Source organism: Ciconia boyciana, chromosome 22 (genome assembly GCF_034638445.1).
Source record: "Ciconia boyciana chromosome 22, ASM3463844v1, whole genome shotgun sequence".
Classification (NCBI taxonomy): Eukaryota; Metazoa; Chordata; class Aves; order Ciconiiformes; family Ciconiidae; genus Ciconia; species Ciconia boyciana.
In genome coordinates, this window is record NC_132955.1 from 198,735 (window position 1) to 222,489 (window position 23,755).

Below are 23,755 nucleotides of genomic sequence, written 5' to 3' on the forward strand. Positions count from 1 at the left end.
TCATCCCCCGAGGCCATTGTTGGCATCAAGGGATAAATCAGACTGGCCTTGCTCATGATCAGCAGCATCAGTTTCACCTTGTGCTACTTAACTCACCATCAAGATCAGCTGGGCCATGGTAATGACGGCCCCATTCTATTACTGCATCTCTTGTACTCTTGCTTAATGGCTTCTTTGCTTTTAAGGCAACATACCATGTGCTTTTTGTTTCCAGCCTAAGAGCTCGTAATATAAGTGGAATGTGTCAAATAAGTGGACTAAGTTGCCCAGACCAGGGGAGGAAAAATATTTTTCTATTTTTGTGAATTTTATGCTTCTTTTCTCTTTCTCACTAATTACTGCCTGGATACGGGAACCCAGAAATAGCCTATTGAATCCTACTCGGTGGAGTCAGAATGTTTCCTAGAGACAAAAGGAACAATATATCAGTTTTTATTAATGTCAAACCCAGCTAATTGAAAAAATCCCTTCCCCAAATGTCTTGAAATTGACTGAAAATCCAGAGGTACTTCAAATGATAAATTTAGCAATTTAGTTCCATGTGTCCGTTTGCTTTCTAGCATTGGGATTCAAGCTTTCCAGCTTTTTACTGCTAGTAAATTCCTTTAACAAAGAAAAGATGCTAAAACCTGAATCTGCTCCAGGAGTTTGGGTTTGAAGGGGAAAAAGAGCTACAATAACATAAAAGTTATAATAACATGGCTTGATCTGGAAGCCCCAAGTTCTCAATGATTTTCCCTTCAGTGGCCAGTATGTCTAGCCCTAATTAATAACATCCTTCTAATTAGAGTGTATGGCATTTTTTACAGGCTCAAAAGCAATAAAAAACCTGCAAGGTTTGTCCTAGATCCTGCCTCTGTGCAGCCCTCAAAAAACACCTTTTATGTAGTTCATCTTCTGTAAAGTACTTTTATGGGTGTCAGGAAAATTTCAGGTATCCTACATAGGTATGCACAGACATAAATACACATACATATGTAAGCATGTATATACATTTGCATTACAGAAGGGTCCCAATACAAACGGGGATGGGTTGATCTTAATTTAATACAAATAAATAGAAAAAGTCTTTGATAGTACTGGCAACACATCTCAGTCACAGCAAAAAAAAAAAAGTAGCATTACTGCCTGGTTAGTACAAATGGTGACTTTGCCATGTCAAATGCATGCAGTCAGTCACTGTAGTTCATATCCACGCTGTGCCCTTCTGCTTCTTCATTCATGCATATGCACTCATGAACTCTAGTGACCACTCTGACTAGGAATCATAGGATCGTTTAAGTTGGAAAAGACCTTTAAGATCATCGAGTCCAACTGCTAACCTAGCACTGCCAAGTCCACCACTACACCATGTCCCTAAGCACCACATCTACACGGCTTTTAAATACCTCCAGGGATGGCGACTCCACCACTTCCCTGGGCATCCTGTTCCGATGCTTGACAACCCTTTTGGTGAACAAATTTTTCCTGATATCCAACCTAAACCTCCCCTGGCGCAACTTGAGGCCATTTCCTCTCATCCTAGTGCTTTTTACTTGGGAGAAGAGACCAACCCCACCTCGCTACAACCTCCTTTCAGGTAGTTGTAGAGAGCAATAGGGTCTCCCCTCAACCTCCTTTTCTCCAGGCTAAACAACCCCAGTTCCCTCAGCTGCTCCTCATCAGACTTGTGCTCTGGAGAGTCTCTAAGCTCTAGTCCCTCTTCACAGTGACAGGGAAGTGTGAAAAGACAACTGTGCTAAGACCTAAGGCTCCTCGTACATCAGCAGGTCCGTTACTGCCAGTTGGATGGGAAATTAGAACATCATAAAGTAAACAAACATTACAGTAGAAAATTCCATCCAGTTTAGAGTTCAGAGCACAGCCATATATTGAAATCATGTCTAAAGTAACAAAGGTTCCATTATCTCTTAACCAGGAAATGTAGCACTAATAACTGAAAGTCAAACTGCCATTTTGCTATGATGAGTTTAGGTAAAAGTGCAAAGCATGAGTATCTGTTGACACTTAGACTTTGTAAGACATTTAAAGTATAAATTGCCTAACAACAATCTAACCAGGAGAAATATTCTCTTCCACTTCTCTGATAAAATAGATTAAAATTAACAGCCTGAATAGATTGTTACAAAATATATGGAGCAGAAACAAATTCAGTAAAACTGAAAATTCAGAAGATTAACTCATATGCTTCAGCGATCTTCTCAAACCAGAGTAAGTTTAAATTCCAGGTCTGCTTTTAACCACATGTCTACAATGTTTGGGGATGTGGGAGCAGTTGCTGGGTGTAAACTTCCTGGCAGTTAGCGTGTTTTCATTCTGCTCCCGTAGATAGGGCAGGACTGAGATTCAGTCAGGTTTCCTGACAGAGTGGGGTCCTGGGAATGCTGGAGCTGTAGCCTGCTAGCAGAAAGATCCAAGTATATATTGACTAGATACTAGAACATGTTATTCTGCATAACAGGTGCCCCTGTCAGAGTAAGCATCTCAGCAGTAGATCACACTAGTGGTGTTAGCTGCAGACAAAATATGTCAAAAATGTACAGTTTCCACTTAGCCTTGGGATAGCTTTCCCCTTTCCTTCTTTTTCTCTTGAGTACCTACTTCTCTTCCAGGAGATGACGTTCCATGAATGATTATTTTCTTATCACCAGGTGCCAACTGTTACTGCTATTTTTGGTAAGATAAATAGGATCAATAAATGTTAAATATGATCATGGAACTTTAAATGAGAAATTTGAAGAAATAACAGGGTGCACACACATGGCGCAGAAGACAGCACCTGATATGCACAAAAGCCGGCAAAACCACTTTTTTGGTGTGCAAATCCCAGGACTAGTTTTTTATTTTAGGTTATTGTCCCTTAACATTTGTAAGATTAAAACTGATTTTGGGAGCCAGGGCTTGAATTATTTTCACTCTAGATGGATGAGTGATACTTTTTCCAAACCTTGTTGAAACTTAAAGAACTTCCCCAGAACAGAACCGAACGTACCTGAAGACTGTTTTGAAATGACTGCAGTGTGCGTGGGAGCGGGCAGGCCTGGTCTGTGCCACGCGGGACGGGAGTCTGAACGCGCAGAGTAAGCGCGCTTCTGCCAAGCACGGCAGGCAGCGCGGGAGCGCCTCCGCAGCCTTTCATGAATGAACTTCGGGAGGCTTTTTTTATGAATGGGAGCTCCGGCCCTGAATGAATACCAGGGTGCTGCGATCTAATTGGCCCTGAAGGCTAAAGCCACGCCCACTTTTCACGGGGTGAGGGCCAAACAGAGCTAGGATTAGCAGGCGTGTCCCAACCCGGAGCTTCATTCACAAAAAATTCAATGAAACAAAGGAGCCAGGCGATGCACCAATGGGAGGCCGCCCCCGGGCGCGCAACGGCTCGGGCGGGGCGAGGCTGCTCCGGGCTCCGCGTGGGCCGCGAGCCACCGGCGGGGCGGGGCCCCGCCGTGCGGGGCAGCGGGGGCTCGTCCCGGCAGGGAGCTGCCGGCTCCGTCCTGCCTCCTGCCCCCAGTTTCGGCAGCTGCGGCGCGGCCGCCGCCTCGCACGGGCGGCGGGGGAGCCGGGGAGCCGTGCGGGTCGGGCGGGCTGTCCCGCCGCGGCCGCTGACCTCGGCAGGTGGCGGCCGCCCCCGGTGCCGGCCCGGCCCGCCGCGAGCCTCCCCCCGCGCCTTCCCCGGGCGCCCGCCGAGAGCCGGCAGCCCCGCGACCGCGGAGGTAGCGCCGGGGCGGCGGGATGAAGGGGTACCGGGACCAGCAGGTGCCGTTGGCTTTCCTGCAGGTGAGCGGCGGTCCCGCCGGGCGGGAGGGGGAGGCTCTGGGCCGGGGCCCGCTCCGGTCGAGGACCCGCGCTGATCCGCTCCTTCCGCAGCAGCCTCCGGGCCAGGCGGCTCCTGGTGGCGAAGCTCTGATGGGCGCTAGGAAGAGAGCCGGGGCCCCGGGCTTCCCGCCGGCGCCGGATTCGGAAGGTGAGGGGGGCTGGGGGTGGAGAGGAGCTGGGGCTGGGGAAGGCTCCCGGGCAGGGAGCGGGTCCTCCCCCGCCCCGTTCCGCCCGGCGGATCCGCCGCTGGAGCATCCCGCGCCACTCCCCGCGCCCCGCTGAGGCGGCCTCTGCTTCCCCCGCAGACCTCTTCCAGGACTTGAGCCAGCTCCAGGAGACTTGGCTGACAGAAGGTAGGCTCCTTCCCCTCGCTCCGGTTCGTTTTCTTCGTCTTTCAGCCGTTTGTCTTTTGCTGGTGGAACTGCTCCTTCGCTTTGTTCGGCTGCCTCCCAACACGAAGCGCTTTTTCAGACTTGCCAGCCTCTGGCTTGTGCAAAGGCAGACGCGTGAATCGCGCTATTGTGCTGGGTATTTGCTCATGAATGGAACCTGGCAGTTGGCCCGCTTTCCTGGTTACAGTTTTCGTTTCAGGCTACTTGTAACTGGTTTGATTTGATGCTAATTTGTCACTTACCTTTGTTGCTTGCCAGAAAGTTGATTATTTTTTTTTTTAACAAACAATAAACTATGCTTTTAATTTGGGGAACAAAGTGCTTCTCATACCTTTCTTAAGCTCATTCTTTGAAGGGACCTTCCTGGAATTTACACACTGTTCACTTTGGTATCTAAATTGTTTTGCCTTTTGACTTCAAGGAAGAGAAAACTTAAAATCCCAGGGAGTCCGGTTAATTGCAAGTGAAACTAGTTTTTTACAGTATGGTGAATTTGTCCTAATTCCAGTGCTACAAATGATCCATTTTCTAGAAAAGTCAAAACATATCGTCAAGTACAGACTCTCGATAAATAGAAAAGTACTTACAGTGATATAGGTACTTAACAAATATTTAACAATAATAATATAAAAATATGCATGGCATTTTGAGCAGGGTTATTTCCCCTAAGTTTACCACAAGTGAAGGACAATCCTGTCAAACAGTTCTTTTTTTAAGCCTCCAAAAAGGTATTTGCCAACTAAGTAAGATTATTAAGGAAAAAAAAAATCAAATATTTTATGTTAATTTCAAACTGAAATGAAATTACATTGATCAGGCAGCATTCAGGAGCATGAGGATTGTAAGGATGCAAGCGGAATTACCTGGAGGCTGTTCCAGGATTGAAACACATCAGAGCAGAAAAATAGGTATTAATTGCTGGTCATCTGACAGATCTGCTGCATGTGCACACGTGCTTGAGACTGGCTTCTCTTAAATCTTCAAAAACCTTGAGCTGCCAATAAGACAAGTTAGCCTCAGAACTGATTTCTGGTAGGCTCAATTTTAGGCTTCTAATGTTTGATAATATTTTTAGCTCACTAATCTGAAGAATTTGCGTAGAATCTCTTGTAATACGTTTGTCAGTGGCAGAGTGTTTGTAGAATGAATTCATAAGTACCCTGGGGTGAAGGGAAGGTCGCGCATGGTCTCATAGCACTGTATAGGAAGAGGTAATCTGCTATTACACGTGATCAGTAAATGATAATGCAAACCCTATTGCGTGTTTTTAGAATACAGGCAGATATCCTTTTTTGTATAGCTCATAGCATCTAGTCAGAGTCCAAGTGAAATCTCTGGGAAATTCAATGCATGTTTTAATATTCTGGCTTATGATTTTAGACTGCATTTATGGGGAACTACTTTCTCCTACGGTGACTCCCATTTCCAGACTTTCAACAAGAAAAGTTGCCCTCGGAAGCAAACTATCATTTGTCTTTCTGTATTCATCAGTATGTCAAATTATTTTCCTGAATGGTGAAAATATTTTTTTTTTCATTAATGTCTTGTACATGTCTATATGTTAGCATTTGTTCACGCGATGAAGGCAACTGAAAAGTTAAGAGTACCTTCCTTAAGAGTACCTACCTTAAACTTAAGAGATGTTGGGTTGACAGTTGGACTAGATGATCTTAGAGGTCTTTTCCAACCTTACTGATTCTATGATTCCTAAACAATGCAGAAAAAAAAGAAACTGAAAATATGAGATATGTCCTTTATTCTCGACCACATTTATTTAAGAAATCTAGCTATTTTATTTTATTATTTTATTCACAGTTCTCAGTGTTACTTTTGAAATAAGAGAAACAAACCTAGGAAGGAAGGAAAGTGGAGATATAAATTCACAACAAACAATCAGCCATATGAAAAACATTAACAAATTTAAACCACTTATATATGTGTGTGTATGTGTCATATATTTGTGTGATTTCATTCACGGGGTATCTCTTTGTTAGCTTTTTAGAATATTTTTAGTAGTGTCAATTAACACCTGATTTCTCCTTTGCAGGGTAAAACAATAATGTCTGCTTATAGGTGACTCTTAAAAGAAACAGATGCTGAAAAATCCTAGGCCTTGTTACTAGAAATGTAAAGTTTTCCTCTAACCCATTGTTACCAGAGTCTGTTACAATGCAATGATGTGAAGCTGGCAGTTGATAACTGTATGGAACTAATTTCAAGCCAAATCATTTATAAAAGTGATTTGGCATTCAGAGAATCAAAAAAACTTCCTTGGAGAAAAGTTGCACAGGGATTTACCTGTGCTGACTGCAAGGAGGAGAGATGCACTTCTTTCTGTATCCTTTAGTCAGAAAGCTTTAGTTATGGCGCTCCGGATCTTGAAAGCAGTGCGGGAGATGGTGAGGCACATGTTGATGCAGGCAGTCTGAGTCACCAAAATAAGCCTGGGGTTGGGCTTTAAATGTCCGATTAGGTATCCCAATTATTTTAAGTATAAATGCTGGTTTGGGGAGAACAAGAAAATATTTATCTATATTGTAACTATATGAAGTAGATAATATAAAAATGTAAATTTTCTTCTGGCAACTGGCACTTTAGCCTTCTAGTACAGGACTGTAGCTGCCTGCAAGCATCACTGTCCAGCAGTGAGGCTGCATGCTCTTGCTCCAGCCATGCCCTTCATTTCACATCTCTTCTGTGGTCTATTGCTTTTAGTATGTAATTCTTTTAGTGAGATTGTCAGCAATGCGATAGGCAGTAGTAGCCTCAAGGCAGTAGGCTGTGAAATCCAAACTCAGCTCAAACAATGTGATCCCCATTATTTCTTCTATTACAATGTTGCTTTTTAAAGATAATTCATAAAATTAATTTTGCAGGGGTTTTTTTTTTTCTGTTCTCCACATTTTAGCATTTATATTTCCAGTTTGTTGTCATACAGGTTATTTTAAGGAACAGTGATTGCAGTGCAAAGAGCTTGGCTAGTTCCATTCTAATCCACTGCCTGTTGTTAATGCAGTGTTATTCCCTAAGGTTTATTTTTGGCATGTCTTGTCTAGCTTAGCTTCAAGTGACTGAGATTAGTGGGCTTCCGTTCCTCATGTCCCCTTACTTTGATTGACTACATCACCTTTGCTTTAGAGCTGAGAGAGTGCAATCTTTTGTCCACTCTGCAATAACAAAAACTCTAGGTTTGTCTGTTATGTACTAGCAGCAGCATTTCTTTCAGCAATAGTTTGTGAGAGATTTTGTGAAATAACAATCTGCTGCAAACTCTCCCTTCCCTGAAGTAAAAGGGGCATAAAAGTAATTATTAGAAGTAATAAAATATTCTAACACGACATGTGCTAAGGTTAAGGTTCTCCCTACAGTTTCTCCCAGGGCACACCCAAAAGCTTAGTTCTTTGTCAGACCTGAATTTACCACATCAGTTGCTGTCTCTGGGTAAGGAGGACTGCTCAGGAGGTGGACTGAGGCCATATCTGAGCTAGGCTCTGAGTAATAGAGGAAAAATAGCTGTGTATTAAAATACAGGCTAAATTCCGATTGGTAATGTGTTCCTAACATCAGGATGGTGTGCCTCTCTTGCTTCCTTAACACCTTTTCTTCCTGTGCTAGGGAAGAATGCAAAGGTACTTGTAAATAAATACAGACACTGCCATCAGGGAGAAAGCCAGACTGCATCACTTGCTTTGGTGTCCTATTGCTTAAGGATGTGATTGTGAGATGTGCTTCAACAAAACCGTACGTTCTAGACTGTGTGCAGGCTGTCCAAGAGTACTGTTCTGTCTTGCTTATATAGCTCTTGCAAAGGAAAGATAGGCACAAACCATCTTGTAGAATGGGGCAAGCATGCACAACGATATTTACAGTTGGAAAATCTGAATGAATTGTTCCCTCTGTGAATGTGCGAGAGCAATGTTGATTAAAGCTTTTCTCAGAAAATAAGGGAAGCAGGAGCTAGAGGAGATTGTGTAGCTGATTCCTCTGTGAAATCAGAAAACCACTAATTACATATACACTGTTTCAACACAGGAATTTTAGTATAATATAGCACTATGGACTATTGTAACATTTTAATTTGTGTGTTGGAATAACCTCTCAAGGACACACCTGTGTACCTTGCTGAGTCAACCTTTAGGTGAAGAAGGTCAATAAAATTATTTTTCTTCCACTGTGCCATTTCATTGGTTTATTGTATATTTTGCAATGGCTTCAGTGCAGCTCAGACACGGGCTAAGGCCACGTTGTGGTAGGTGATCCATGAACAGAATGGTCTAAACTGGAGATCAGAAAAGACAGGCAAGCTGTGTTTAGGCAGATGAGGAATTGGCATGAGTGGTGCCATGAGGGTCGGCACAGCTGCCAGCCTTCGCCAGATACCAGCTTCCAGCCACTGTAACATCTTTCATAGGCATCACAGGAAGAAGAATTCTGATAAGTTCTAATTTAAAATAAGTATTTACTCCAGGAAGTGATGAAACATACTGTGAAGTACATAGTGAAAGTCTCTAGTGCCTCCATTTTGGATGCTGTGGGAAACTCTATCCATGTGGGCTTTACAGCTTTTGCAAAGTCTAGCCTTTCACGTAATTCAGAATAAATATAACCCCCTGAGTTACGAAGAGGCATCAACTTATAAAGTGTGCTGCTGACTTTTCAAGTCAGCAAACACACACGAGCCTCACCAGCTTGTCTAAAGGAGGCATTAAGCCTGAAGCTTCTTAACATTGAAATGCTAATGTTGTTAACTATTTCACTGCTTACCACATTCAGCAACATCCTGATGCAGTGAGGTAGTCTGTTCCAAGGTAAATGAGGCCTCTGCAGATTTTCAGATATCTTTATTAGACAGTCTTTGAAATATTGGAATATATTAGACCTTGCTGTTATTCTTGGAGTTGTACTAACAATGCTGTCCACAGGGCAGATGCCTAGAAGTAAGCTTTACTGCACTGATTTGTGGGGAAAGAGCAGCTGTTTGCTGTCAGGTTCTCTATGACTACACCAGCACTTCCTCTTACATTTCCCATTTGCAAAATCACACATACATGCAAGGCACTATTAACTATTTCCCTCTCCTGATACCAAATAATTTTACTTTTTTCTTCTGAAATGTTCTCCTCCTGCTAATTTACAAATTGTAGCCTATTCCACTAGTGCCAAGCTATCCACTGCTTCTGGAGCTACTGAAAAGATTGTATATGAAGGCATAGATGTTTCCTGTTCTGCTCATCGCTTTGGCATAGACTTTCCAAATTTATCAGTTGGTAGCTGTTTTTCCTATGCTAAATGTTTAAAAATCCCTGCATGTTTTGTTTCTAACAAAAACTGTGAACCCTGAGCTAATAAACTTGCTGTTGTCCTTATTTCTGAGGTAAGGGAGAAAGAAACTGGCAGGCTGTTAAGGGGTAAATCTGCAGGCAGAAGAACTGTATTCATTAATCCCAAAGGGAAACTATCCTTAGTCACTAAAGTGCATCCCAGCAGAAAGCTCAGATCTTTCCTGCATAGACTTATTTCTGCCTTACTGTTAATTATACCATACAAAGTGCCAAATCTAATTCTCCTTTCTCTCTCTCTCCCCCCTCCTTCCCTCCCTCTCCTGGCAGCTCAGGTTCCAGACAGTGATGAGCAATTTGTGCCTGACTTTCATTCAGAAAACTGTAAGTAGCATGGGGGCGAGTACACATCTCCGGGGAGAAGGGCAGGATACACTTAAACCAAACAAATACGTAAATGCAACACACAGACATTGAGGCTAAAGTACTCATTTTATTTCTATGTTGTTATGATGGTGACAAAAAAACCCAGGCTAACTGTCCACATCTGGACAATGCAAAAGTATCTTTGCGTGGTGGTAACTACCATAGTCCCTGATGCAGAGCGGTTTCAACAGATGTGTATTTTAGTTGGTGTTTGTGTGAATAATTAGGCACCCCTGAACAGCTGAGAAAATGCATTACTGTGACAATCAAAGGTAAAATTTGTGCTATTACTCCTCCCAAAGCAAAATAAATTGGATTGTACATGGAATTATGGGTGCTGTGTCTCCTGCAGGTGCTTTTTTGGGGTTCTGCCCACCTGCGTGGCCTCTGGCTGAGCATCTGCTGCCAGCATGGCCTCTGTGAGATGATGGTCCTGCCTACTGCGTGCCACAGCAGGAGGGCACAGTATCCCTGAAGAGATATGCTCGCTAGCCTGCTTGCTCTCTGTTCTCAGGAACTGTCCATTGGACAGATTGCATGTGTTTGCACAGGAGTGTACAGACTGTACCACAAACGTTTGCTCTGAGAAGTGGTCAAAGCACTTCACCTTACAAAGGAGCTGAATGTTGCACAGGTACAAGTGTACGTATGGGAACCTTCCACACCATGGCCATGCAACTCTTTCTGCTTTTCTCACACCGGGCCTGTTTCAGCTGGTCCTCACAGCATGCCACTGTTTCATTTGGAAACTGATGCTGGGCTAAGACTACATGCCTGAAGCGGATACAGACTGTTCTGAATAGCTCTGTGTTGCAAGCAGCCACAGGAACCTGGAGCCTGACTTTTGACAGGCATGTCAAGGCTACAACACTGTTCCCTGGGCACATACGTGTCTGGCAGCTAACTGAGAATAGAGATGTCCATTTAAAGCTGGTGCAGTCAACTTTGGTGCCCTTCCTATGTCGATATCCCTCTCTGCCCACAACAGTTTTCCCCATGAAAACTAAAATGAAGCACTTTTACTGGTCATTCTTGTCTACCTCCTTCCCCTGGACTTGGCCTTGCAGCACAACCAGGCTTGCTCTCTGAGTCATACATCTTGTTTCTTCCTCCTCTTGACCTAGAACTGGGGAGAGGCTGGTCCCATGTTTCACTCTGAACAGATGAATGAGCCAGTTGTAGTGCGATAGCCTGTTCCAGCTATTAAGGGCCAGAAAGAATTGGCTGCTCCTAGCACATCTAGCTTCTTGAAACTTCAGTGGAGTTCAGTGTACTGGACAGAGCAATTTTTGTTTGTTTTTTTCCTCCCCTGAGACTCAGCCAACACATCAGCATTTTTAGATAGGTTCTATATATCTGTTTACTCCATACACTAGAAAGAGCTGCTGCAGACAGAAGGGAAATGGATGCCCCAGGCATAGAAAGACCCGTCTTTCTTTCGACTCTTCCCTGGGCCTGGGGTGTTTGCACAGATGCAGGAGCGTCATGCTTGGGATACGGAATGCATCCCAGGCGTGGGGCAGGCCGGCTGGGTCAGCGCACTCACACCTGCCGTCAGTTCGGACAGTGCCAAGAGCTGTTTGTGACGGGCCCCTCTGCTGTGATTGATGGCAGTCCCAGGACTGGCTGCGGGAGCCATTTGTCCCTGAAGAAGGAGCAGGAGCCAGAAACAATATGAGGCTCTAGTATCTTATGGGTTTATTTATTTATATTGATTTTGTCAAGCTGTTTGCATCCCTTTGGGTGCTGGCGTGATGTAAAGAGTAAAGATGGGCTTTTCTGGTGTAGGCTGAAACTGAAGGCAGGCAAAAGGAGTCAGGTTTGAAGGGGTTTTTTTTCCCCTCTTGCTGAGAAAATAAATTTTGGGGAGGGATGTTTGCAATAAAGTGGCCTTAATATCTTGTGCTAAGAGAGACCGCAGCAGCCCTTTCTCCAGACCCTTTGCTAGCTGCTTGCTGCAGCACTTCTGAAGGGACAATTAGTCCTTTATGTGAGGGAGAACTGGCTTGAGAATGGCTGGTGCACGTACAGTTCAGGTCAGTCCTGAAATAAACTCAGCAAAAACATGAGGTATTAACAGATCAGGATGTTACTTTCCATCCTTAAAACTGTAATCACAGCTCTGAACATCCCAGGCTTTGTAAGCACCATCATGTCAGCTTGAAGAGGTGGGAGTAAGCTGGCGAAGAAGGACTGGAGCCAGCCTTATTAAAAGCTTACAGTTTTGATTTGGAGGCAGATCTTTCCCTTGTTTGAAAAACAAGCCTAAACCTAGGTACCTCTCTGGAGTTACTTTTCTTTCCTTCCTAAATGTCAGTGACCTAACAGCAGCAGCAGAGCCCAGAGGCAAAGGTAGAAGATGCTTACCATGTCCTTCAGCCAGGATAAGCTTTTCTGAGGAACTAGTGAAGGAATTTTTATTCACTGCTGGATTTAATTAAGCAGAAGAAGTAACAATACCCACATCCTACTTCCTGGTGCTGTAAACTGCAACCCACATTTGTTATTTATGAAATTCTAACCAGCCCAGAAATATCCCTCCTCGCCTGCATCAGGCCATGACCACAGACCAGTGCACCGAAAATGAAAAGGAACCTTTTTATTTTTCTCCTGGACTGTCACTGGTGTTTCAGATGAGCAGAGCAGTTACGAGATTTCCCCAATCCCACATTCAGGGATGTTGGACTGATAGCACAGAAGAGATTCAACAAAGGGAAACCTGCATTTGGAAATGATACGGGTAGCTGCCGAGTGCCAGCGTGGCAGCCTCCTGCCCAGGAATCACAGTATCCTGTAGAAGGGCCTGGCCTTTTTCCTGAGTGCTGAAGTATAAACCTGATACAATTAATGAAATTAGATACTTCAAAGGGAGGCTACTGAGAGGACTGCAAGCTGCTCTTCAAACTTTGAGGTATATTATAGTGAAAGCAAGGACTTGGAAGTCAGAATTCTGTTTTGTACTGTGCTTTAACACTCATGCAGTTCCTTTGGAAAAGGGATTTTAGCTATCTAAATTGGTTAGGTGCTTCTGAAAACACTACTTGTGTAAGGTGTCTGTGAGCAAGTTAGCCTGGTGACAGCCTGGAATAGTGTGCAATACATATAATAGTATTTTCTCAGAGAAAACCTTCAGCTTTTGTAGCTATGTCTACAAAAACCTGGTACTATCAGGAAATGTACAATGTGTCATCATATTAGTGCATTATAATTTAATGCAATGCTACATGGTAATGCTACTCACAAGACATGCTTACCAGGTATGTCAATGAAAGCATTTTGCATGATGCAAATCAAAACCTTGCTTTTATGTGTTGAAGAATAGCGTATGTGCATGCTACCCCTCACGACATAACAGAAAATGTCTGTCCCAGCCCTGAACAGCTTAGGAAATACTCACTCTAAATCCTTTTCAAAGTGCTCTGGATTATCACAGAGCATGTTAACACTACCTTAGAGTTGCTCTTTTAAGGTTGATGTATCATACAAACGTTACTAAATCAAGGGCAGAGCTCAGGAAAGTCCAGTGAACAGTTGTGCATATTGTTATTGTTTCTCTCAGAGCCAGCTGAACAAGGACAAGGTGGTGGCATCTCAACCGACCTTTTGCTGGCTGATAAAAGTATCTCTCCATAAACAAGAAAAGTGTCGACTTGATCTTTCATTTCTCTCCCACAGTAGCTTTTCACAGTCCTCCTGCTAAGATTAAAAAGGAGCCACAGAGTCCCTCCTCGGACCCGACGCTGTCCTGCAACCATAAGCAGCCGTTCCAGTACCACAATGGCGAGCAGTGCCTTTACGCCAGGTAACGCAGCTTGCACAGGGGAGGGACAGGAGATGTTATGAAATCAGGTGCTACTGCCTTATCTAATAATGAAGCGTTATGACAACAACCTGGTCTGTCTGCTAGGTAAGGGCAGTGCACATGTGCTGCAGTACAAATTGACCAGTGGGTCAGCTCATGGCAGCCTGCTCAGACTGCCATTTATTGCACCGGATAGCTCAGACCTGTGTAGAGTAGATCTGGGCTTGCCTCTTTTTTCTTCTCCCTAGTGCTGTTCCTCAGCTGTCCAGATGCTGAGAGCAGTCCTGACATCTGTCATGTGCCTCTCTCTCCCCATTGCTTTCCAAAATCTGTTCTACAAGAAGGTCCCTGACACCATTGTGCACAGTCCCAGCCATTTGCCTGAGTTATAGTACAGCTTCTTCAGTACGGGTGCCTTCTCCAGTTTTCTGCTTGAAGGGTTGTTGCTATTGTGCATGGGGGCGACCAATAATCAGAAAGGAAGGAGTTTATGCTGGGAGTTTTCTGGCCTAGGTGGCTGCACAGAGGGACAGCATGTCTGCCTGTGGCACGTTCTCCCTGGGTGCTGCCACAAGTCCTTCTCGGAGAACGGTAATGCTCCAATATCTGTTTGACTGTCCCAGTGCCTATGATCAACCCAGACAAGTTGGAATCAAGTCCCCCAGCCCAGGAACCCTGATACAGTCACCACTCCAACAGTTCCCTAGACAGGACAGGAGCTTCCTGACCCCTGCGGGGCCACCCCACCCCACATCCAGCTGTGGATACCTCAACGACAACAGGTGAGTTACTACCAGGAGGAGGCAGCCACTGGCAAGAAGGATCGCCCTCCTTGGTGATTCAGGGAGGAGGGGCTGCAGCACCCAGATTAAAGTGCTCAGTTATCTGCATTCACAGGATCCCCCCATCCAAAGTACCTGGCACCCACCACTGCTGCCTAGGCTTTGTAGAAGTCTACAACCTTAAGCATGTCAGATTCTGTGAATGATGGGCTGTGTAGCTGCTCTTGGAAACATCTTTCATTGGGGTCCTTTCCTTGCCCCAACTATGCGTGCAGCTCCTACAGCTGTAGTAACAGGCTGAGGCCAAGGAAGTTTCTGTTCCTCAACCAGCCTTGCACCAGGGCCCAGATCAGAGGGCCAAGAAAGCAGCCATCCCCTGTCCTCTCCCCTCTTCTAGCTCTGCATACCAGCCACCTGTGGAGATGTGCCCTTCCTTCTCCTCCTCCCAGGGCATGGCCCAGGAAGACCCCATTGCCTATCAGCACCAGATGTCCGAGCCCTGCCTCCAGTACCCTCATCAGGGCTTCAAACAGGAGTACCTCGACCCACGGTATGAGCAAGCAAGGCAGGTGGGCAGCAGCCGTCAGTACCCAGCAGCTGTGGTGATCAAGCAGGAGCAGGTGGACTACATGTATGACTCAGGTTAGCAGAACTAGCCCTTTCTGACTGCGTCAGCCAGGCACCAGCGGGGGTGAGCAACCTCGTGGGTGAACATCCATCACTGGCGGTCTTTGGGCTTTGAAACAGTACTGCTTCATCTTCAGGAGCGCATGTGGTCTGGGAAACCGGCTGTGTAGCAGGGAATGCAAACAGTTCTGTCTGTTTACTGCATCCAAGAGAAGGCTGGGGCATTCACTTTCCATACCATGTTCTGAGAAAGACTTTCTGGTAGATAGTGGAAAGCTTTAACAAGATATAGGAGCTAGAAGGTGATGTTAAAGCCATTCAAACTAGATTAATGGCATGGATTTTTTTCCAAGGGAATAAGTAGCCATTGGGGAGACTCTCAAAATTCATAATTAGCCCACTTACACCGTCAGAAATGGAGAAAAGGGCGTTGCCAGTTTCACAGGGGGTTTTTGTCTTCAGGGGGATGTGTGAGCTGGTAGGTTGTAGAAAGGGAGAGAAGTGAGGTCAGCTTTACAGAACGTTTTCAGTATAATTTCTTCAAACAGCAGCAGAAAGGAAGGAATTTAATATCTTGGAGCTTGTACAGAAACACTGTCTCGGATCCCTGCAGCAGGAGGGGACCTTCAAGCACTGGCAGAGGAAAGCTGCTCTGGGTGCAGGGATTGCAGTGCACAACCCTGAGCTGCAGCTCACGACACTCTCTGGCCCTGTGCCTTTTCCCTGACTGGAGGCAGAAGAATTTCATTCACAAAATGGAGGCAAAGGTGCGGCTCTCCCAGCCCAGCTGGTGGGTGTCAGCTGCCGGCGAGAGACCTCAGCAGTGAAAGCTGACACCCACTGGAAACTCGCTGCAGCAGGTCAGAGAGAGCTGATGCCCCATTTTGGAGCTTACCATGCAAGATAAACCAGCTTTGGCCTGACAAACAGATCTAAAAGCCTAAAACTAGAACAGTCTAAAGAGACTTGGGTGGCTAACAATAAACTGGCCAATTCCAAGGACAGGCATAAGCGCAGAGCGGGGTCTGGGTTGACTCGGCTAAGTGCAAGGGTGGCTGCTCTGTGTCTGCTGTAGTGTCAGCCTTCACCTGCTGCATCCCATAGAAACAGGGCACACAGAGCAGACAGCAGAGATTTCAGAGGATCACAAGAGAAAAAAGTTTATCATTCCAAAAATAGCTCGCTAGATACCAGATGAATCAGGTAATCCTCTTACTTTTCCACAAGGGGTAAATGTTATTTTTTCAGCAGACCTGTCCAAAGACTTGCCACCCTGACATCACAATACCCTCTTCTAGAGGGAATCTTACTTCTGGTCTCCTGGTATTTTAATGGTCATTTTGAATTGCTTCCTTTAGCAGAAATAAATACATAAATAAAAAGCTCCTATGAGGGTATAGAATCCACCACTGTGGCTATGCTGATATTACACTTTCACTGGGTCCTTCTGTCCAGACAGGGGAAGAAAATGTGCAAACCCAGAAGAATGCTTTTTGTGAGAGTAGTTTACGATTGTAATAATACACCGTCTGTCAGCTCAGAGTACCCTTCTGCCCTTAGCATCAGCAAAATGTCTGCTGAAAGCAATGGCTATACACAGGAGTATGAGGGAAACGTAAGGTAAATCTTTCCAAAGCTCCCAGTTACAGCTTCCATTTCAGGTGTGGATGGAAAATAAGTTTGATTCAGAAAATGCAGGATTCAGAAAACACAAGATACAGAAGATATAAATTGCAGTGCCCAGGCAACAATCTATGCTGCACAGAGATCATGAAAAGACTTTCTGCTTGTTTTCAAACTCAGGCTATTTTTTCCTTTATGTTTTCTCAACTGTTTGTGAGAATGCCCTATCATGATGTGAAGAAACCAGGGAGACTTAAGACACCTGAAATGACATTTGTGAGACACTGTCTGTAGTAAACATTCAGATGCTGCTGCTCTCCACTAACACCATCATAGTACCCCTGGGAAAATGTAATGCCTTCTCACCTGTGAAAACAGTAGCAGAGTGCATAGTTATCTTAAACCAAGATGAGGGAGAGATGTCATACAAATTCAGCCTGTTGCGCAGGATTTTGTATTAAGAGGGGTGTATAGGTGACTGACTGGCTATCCTGGCTACTCTGAAGGAAGTCATGTGATAGTATCACAAAAATTTACTAGTGTAATTCATGACTGGAAACATGATGATGGCGAAGTTGTGGTGGGACGGCTGAGACATAAAAAGTTATCACTCTACCACTAACCCTTTAGGAGGCCCCTAAGAGGACGTTGGTTAGACAGCTGCACTTACCTATCCATCTCTGGGGAGCAAGATCATTCTGCCTCCTGTGCTTTTTAATTAAATGAGTTTGTTAATTGTTCTGTAGATGTTCCTGGCTGTCCTTCCATGTACATAAATGTTGAGAGTTATCCAAGCCATTCAAATACAGAAGATACATTAGGTAAGAAACGCAGTGACTGTCTTCTTTTCCCTGCTGTTGCATTGCCCTCTGGTACTACCCTGTCTTTGTCTATGACTGCCTGTGATGCTTTCTCTTTCAGGCTGCAGCTATGACAAGCAGATGAGGTCCTTTACTGATGATGTCTGTGTTGTTCCAGAAAAATTTGAAGGTCGGACAAAGAATGGCTTCCAGTTTGGGTGTAAGATAGGGTTATCCAGCATCTTTGCTAGCCACTTGACCACTGTGACCATAGTTCGTTACACTGTGTTCTTGCAGGTGTGTTAGCTGTGGTTCATACCTGACTTTTTGGTATCCCATTTCTTGAGCTTTTTTAGCAGCAAACAGGCCTTCTAGCATAAGTAGCTTAATTGTGAGGTTCATCAGAGCTCCTCTTGGAAGAGCTGGTGGTGAATTGGCCGCTCTGTTTTATGTGAACTGAAGTATTCCAGGTAAACATTTGTGAAATGTGCTTTTTTTTGCAACTGTTTTTGCACTGTTGCCCTTATAAACACCTTGTTTGTTCTTCTCAGCAGGAGACATCAAACAGGAAGCCGGAGGGTACCGGGAAGGACCTCCATACCAGAGACGGGGATCTCTCCAGCTCTGGCAATTTCTTGTGGCTTTACTGGATGATCCGACCAATTCCCACTTCATTGCCTGGACTGGTAGAGGGATGGAGTTCAAGCTCATTGAGCCAGAAGAGGTGAAACCATTTAGCTTCTCTACAGGCTCAGGGGGAGCAGCCACTGTTTCTGAGGCTGCCGATTCCCAAGTGGCTTTTCCTCTGCCCTGTGAAGGCTCCTGCCTACTAGTGGTACTCGCTAGACCCTGCAGCAAGTCAAGGTTTTTAGAAGAGGTCAAAACACTTGGGTGACACAAATACCAGGTTTAAGAAAGGCTGCTTGTAAGTTTAGAGTCTCAGTAATGCAGTGAGTCAAATTACCTGCTGCCTCCGCTTCCCTAGACACTTCACTCTCCAGCTTGCAGTGACTTGTGCTGTCTTATGCTCCGTACTTCAGGCTGACATTGAGGTTTGGAGTTTTGAACCCTACTGGTCGGAGAAGTTTTCATAAAAATCTGGAAGAAACTATGTCCTAGTCTATATTTTTATATCAAAATTACGTTAACTATGGTGTAATTTCTAATGCTGCCATGTTCCAAAAAACCCAATGATATCTGACAATATCTGGGAGATGTGTCTGTAATATCTGTTCATATCTTGCTCCAATTAGAGCTGCATTTAGCACTGTTCTTGCTACATATCAACCTTTACGGGCACTTTCCATGCAGATGAATTGTTTTGGTTGGCAGACATATGCTTACGACAGATTTCTGAGTCTCATGGACAAAGCTGAAAATCATGTAGGAGGAAGAAGAAAGGCACACGGGTCTTCCAGTGGAGGTGTTCCCTCGCACTTGGGCTCCTGGTAGACATTGATCCTTGAAGATAAAGTGCAGTATCGGATGAAACGGCTCTTTAGCATCCTCAAGCTTTCAGAGTACTGGAGGGTGAGGAGAAGAGATGACAGCAAATGAGCTCTGTAGTGGCAAGGAGAATGCCTTTCTGTGATATAGGGTGCTTCAGTTAGAGTTCTACTCTTCTTGTTGAAAAGCTGCTAAATAATTATTGTTTGAGTCTATTATTTAAATGTTGTAAATGTTTGTATGTGTCATGGTACCGTCCCTCAAAAGAGAATCAGCTGGATCATGTTCTTTTGCCCTTGGGTTGGGTTCATAGACATTCATGCACCTTGATGCTTTATTCTACAGGTAGCCAGGCTGTGGGGTATCCAAAAGAACCGTCCAGCCATGAACTATGACAAGCTGAGCCGATCCCTTCGCTACTATTATGAGAAAGGCATCATGCAGAAGGTCAGTTTGTAAAGTAGATGGAGTTTTTATGCCTTTAGTGATGCTTCTCTTGTTATAGACAGGAAGTCTTACAGGTACAGAATGTACTTGAGCTAGCCAGGCACCCTGAGGTTTCTTTCCCCACAACTTCTCTTTGCAGGAGTTAAATGAGGAAGGTGTAAAGGAGCTGAATCTAGGCAATATATGGGAAACAAAAACAAAGGGGAATCATGATTTCTTTCTTTTTCTGTATATGTCTGCAGTCAGGAGAGTTGGAATTTATGCAGCCACAGAGACATATAATCAGTCTAGACTTGCTGTTGGTGAGAGAAAGGCTGCCTGGGGGTTGGTCCTATGTGGTAGGGATGGTCTCTTCCAGATCCAGCACACTGGAGAGGATAACCGTGAGTGTAATTATGTCACAGTACAGGCTGGTCAGGGCCTGTTGATGCTGTTGCTACCTGGACAGTCAGCTGGCAGCACCCATTTCCCAGGAGCTGTTCCAGGGGAGACCAGAGCAGCAGAGAGGCAGGACAGCACAAGAAGTTTACAACTCTGACAGGGGCTAGAGCAGCCAGATGTTTTTGCAGGCCTTCTCTGCTGCTGAGGAGCATTGCCTAGTGCCACCTACATGCCTGCAGCATTCATCTCGTATCTTCCCTGCAGGTGGCTGGAGAGCGCTACGTGTACAAGTTCGTGTGTGAGCCTGAAGCCTTGTTCTCTCTGGCCTTCCCTGATAATCAGCGGCCAACTCTGAAGGCAGAGTTTGACCGGCAGATCAGTGAGGAGGACACAGTGCCTCTTTCTCACCTGGATGAGAATGCTACTTACCTGCCGGACCTTGGGAGCCTCCCTCCACAGCTTTACAGCAAAAGCTACACATACTAGCATTGCTGGGAGCACACTGTGCCACCCTTGCTTGTGTATATGCGGAGATGTCTGGTCAGTATTCAATCAGTATAAGCATTTTTCCAGGCCAGCCTAGGGCGGCAATAAACTATTAATACCTGCTTTGGTCAGGAAAAGTGTTCAGGTACACATGTGGAAGATCACCTGAGAGTTGACAGGGCTCTTGTGTGCTTGTGATAAGATCCTCATATTTGTCAGGATGAGACTCGTTCTCAGCGATGCAGACATCTTCCGAGCAGCAGAGCTGCAGCTTCAGCGGCATATCGGGTAATTGTTGCCTCCAGCTGGAACAAACGAGCCTGTCCCAGGCCTTCTCTTTGGCAAGTGAGGAGAAGCTGTCCTACTGGGCTTTTTTTCAGATATGAAGATGCTACAACGCTGCTGCTGACTCCATTCCTCCAGTACAGGTACTGAACCTGCCCTCAGCGAGGGGTGGCTGTGACCCACATGGACTCACCTCTGCAAGGCCAGTCTTGCCTTCTTCCCAGGATGGCTGCAACACAGTCGTCACAGATCACACGCCTTCCCTGTGAACTGCTTTGTGGGAATGGGGAATACTTGTTGTCTTGTATGTGCATGCTGCTGCCTTATCACCTCCTTGCTCATAACACTTCATGCTGGGGCTATCTGGTATTTAGGCGCTCTGTCTGAGCAGGGTAGCTGGAGGCACTGGCCAGGATTAGAGCAGTCCTGGAGTACCTGACACTACCTACAATTTAAGGGAACTACAGAGCCGCCTGACTGCATTGGTCTGGGGCACAGGTCGAAGCCAATGTCACCTTCCGATAGAGGGATTGCAGGAGGCAGCAAGGCCTGAGCCATCAGTTCATTGTAGTGTTGTGGCTTTTCCAAACTGAACAACGTCTTCAACAAACATCCTCAGGATCTTTGAAGACCTGTCAGGCTCTTGAGTGTGCCGATCCTGGGCTTGGCAAGAAAATAATCTGAGGCAAGAAAAGAACCTGGTGGAGGTGTGTTAAGAAAATGCTTTACACAGTAACCTAAACCATACATAGTTCTTAATATCTGAATTTAGACTTAACCTCCACAGATGTTTGCATGTTTGAGGGAAATCCTGACGTGCTGGAAAGGCAGCTATCTCTGCAGCCCAGTGCAGCACATGCAGCTTAACTAGACTTTGACTGGTTTTCCACAATAGTGAACATTTATAATGGGTACCATATCCTCATTGAGAGGTGCCTCACTTTTTAATTAGCAGCTCTGATCATGTGCCCAGTTAGACAAGGAGCAGTATAGTGTACCATACAGAAAAAGCCCGTTTCCTACTGCTTCAGATTGATGTTCCAGCTGCTGAATACAGAGCATCACCAATACTGCCAATGCGGTAGCCCGTAGAGGAAATTCTGTATGTTGATTGAAAGCCTGATTTCCCCCGATGACTCTCCCCTGCATGGCTAATGCCAACCCTCCCAGCCTTGTCCCTGGGCATGAGGGCCAGGAAAGACAGCTCTCCCTGCCTGAGGAGAGGCCAGATACTCCGAGCAGCCTGCTCTGCTGATGCCTTTGCATGCCCTGGGTGGTCCAGAGACTTGGTGTTCTGGCAGCTCCTGGCCCTCCTGCCTTGCCCTGCTCCCACCTGGCAAGCAGACTTCCTCTGGTGTCCCAGAAGTGAGGGTGAAGGGGAACCCTTCCATTGGTATAAGCTGCCTTTACTATTTATGAGTGTAAAAATACTCTAATTAATAAATTGGTCTATGTCTTTGGCCAGTGCACCTTCATTCAGCCCCTGGCTTGTCCTCCCTTACCTTCTGAGCTTGCTTTGCCCACCTCCTTGGCACCAGCTTGCAGCTTTGAGTATCTGATCCAGAGAGTTCAGGGATGCATGTTTACTTCTGAGTCTTGGTGGAGTTCAAGAAATGAACACTTCACGCCCTTGACATCCTCACAACCAGTCGTACAACCAGGCCTGAAAGACCACAAAGAAAGATGTAACCTCTGGCTGCACCTGGTGTCAGGGGAACAGTTCTCTGCAGCAGCAGAGAACATCGCCCACGCTCCCATACTGACAGTACACTGGCCACTGAGCCACACTCCATGGTTTTAATTAGCTTTTCCCTGAACTTCATCTCTGTCTTGAGCAGCGGCACTTCCAGGTTGCTTGCTAGGAAAGCAAGCGTGTTACCACCTGCTGAGCAGGTAACATGATCAGGGCAGTGCAGGGCATGCCAGCAACAAGAGTGGCACCCTGTCCCGGGTGGCAGAGCTGATCACCCTGCCAGGACACAGCCACCCACATGGGCCTCAGCGAAGGCTACAGCAAGGACAGGCGTTACCCTGAGGTAGAGGAGCCCTTTCACACCGAACTTTCCTCAAGAGAGTCAGGTACCTCCTAAGGGAAATATTTATGCCTGCTGGAGGCAAAATGTAGGTGTGAGTTGTACCCTGCTGCAACATGGTGTTTCTAATGAATGAGACAGACTAGTAACTTGCTTTTATTTGATATCTCAATCTGCAGGATTCCCAAGGGTTTTACATTTATCCAGTATTCTTTGGGCTGCCCTCTGCCCAGCCAATCTTCCTTCCAGAAAGGGAATTCAGGGAGCTAGTTCACATTTGGATGAAATTTTAGCTCCGTTTCACTCAGGTTTGTCAAGTCAGTGAAACAGATCGATAGCTGCAGAGCAGTTCTGGGAATCGGCAAGATCAGGTTCTCATAATTGAGGGGCAGTGACCTCCAAAGGGCAGAGATTTATAATAATCAGATCAGAGAGCTGGGAGTCAATAAATACACTCTGCATTTCCAGTTCAGCAAGACAGAGGCGGCTGATTAGGGAAAGATGTTGGAGGTAATAGACAAGTGTCATACATTTCTCATGCTGGTCCTGGAAGTGGCAGCCCCATCCCACCACACAGAAGATGTTTCAGCTTTGCTGTCTAATCACTCACATTCCTGTTCATACAGCAAAGTTGCAACAACTGCTTGATACAGACAGCAGAGCTGTCTTTTTGAGTTGAATGCTTTTGGCACTTGAGTGGGGAGAGGTGCATGTTACTGTGTGACAGCATATGCAGCCGGGGTAGCACACCTTTACGTCAGTAACCCTTCACCATACAAATTCACAGCTGAGCTTTGCTCTACATTAGGCAGGTAAGAAAGACATAATAATTCTTCATAGAAACCCCTCTAAAGACAGTTCTGCTCATGACAAACACTCTGACATCTGGATGCAAATATACCTAACATTCTCACACTTTTTTACTATTGTTTACTCATTATATTCAAGATTTATTCTAGCGACTTATTCCTCAGGATGTGATGATGCTTTGGGACCAGCCAGAAATAAATTCTCAGCAGTCATTTCTTCCTAATGTAATTTTTTCTAGATTTTTTTTTTCCCCATGTGGTTGCTATTGTTGCAATGGCTTTGCTGTTACTCCTGCTATATCAACAGTACAAAGCCCAGCA

At 45.4% G+C, this 23,755-nt stretch overlaps 1 protein-coding gene across 4 annotated transcripts; it reads left to right on the forward strand.

Moving 5' to 3' along the window:
- The first annotated feature begins 3,391 nt into the window (after positions 1 to 3,391).
- On the forward strand, positions 3,392 to 23,637 carry ETV4 (ETS variant transcription factor 4). Of its 4 annotated transcripts, none has more exons than XM_072885926.1 (12): positions 3,396 to 3,777; positions 3,868 to 3,964; positions 4,122 to 4,169; positions 9,818 to 9,871; positions 13,589 to 13,715; positions 14,339 to 14,497; positions 14,895 to 15,139; positions 17,494 to 17,568; positions 17,669 to 17,737; positions 18,099 to 18,271; positions 19,339 to 19,440; positions 20,086 to 23,637. In XM_072885926.1, exons 1-12 carry the CDS (start codon positions 3,733 to 3,735, stop codon positions 20,305 to 20,307), a joined length of 1,416 nt encoding a protein of 471 aa, XP_072742027.1. In that variant the 5' UTR covers positions 3,396 to 3,732; the 3' UTR covers positions 20,308 to 23,637. The 4 variants fall into 4 exon arrangements, with proteins under 4 accessions (XP_072742030.1, XP_072742027.1, XP_072742029.1 ...); XM_072885928.1 differs by having other exon boundaries at positions 3,871 to 3,964; XM_072885927.1 differs by having other exon boundaries at positions 3,397 to 3,777; positions 18,102 to 18,271.
- The last annotated feature ends 118 nt before the right edge of the window (positions 23,638 to 23,755 follow it).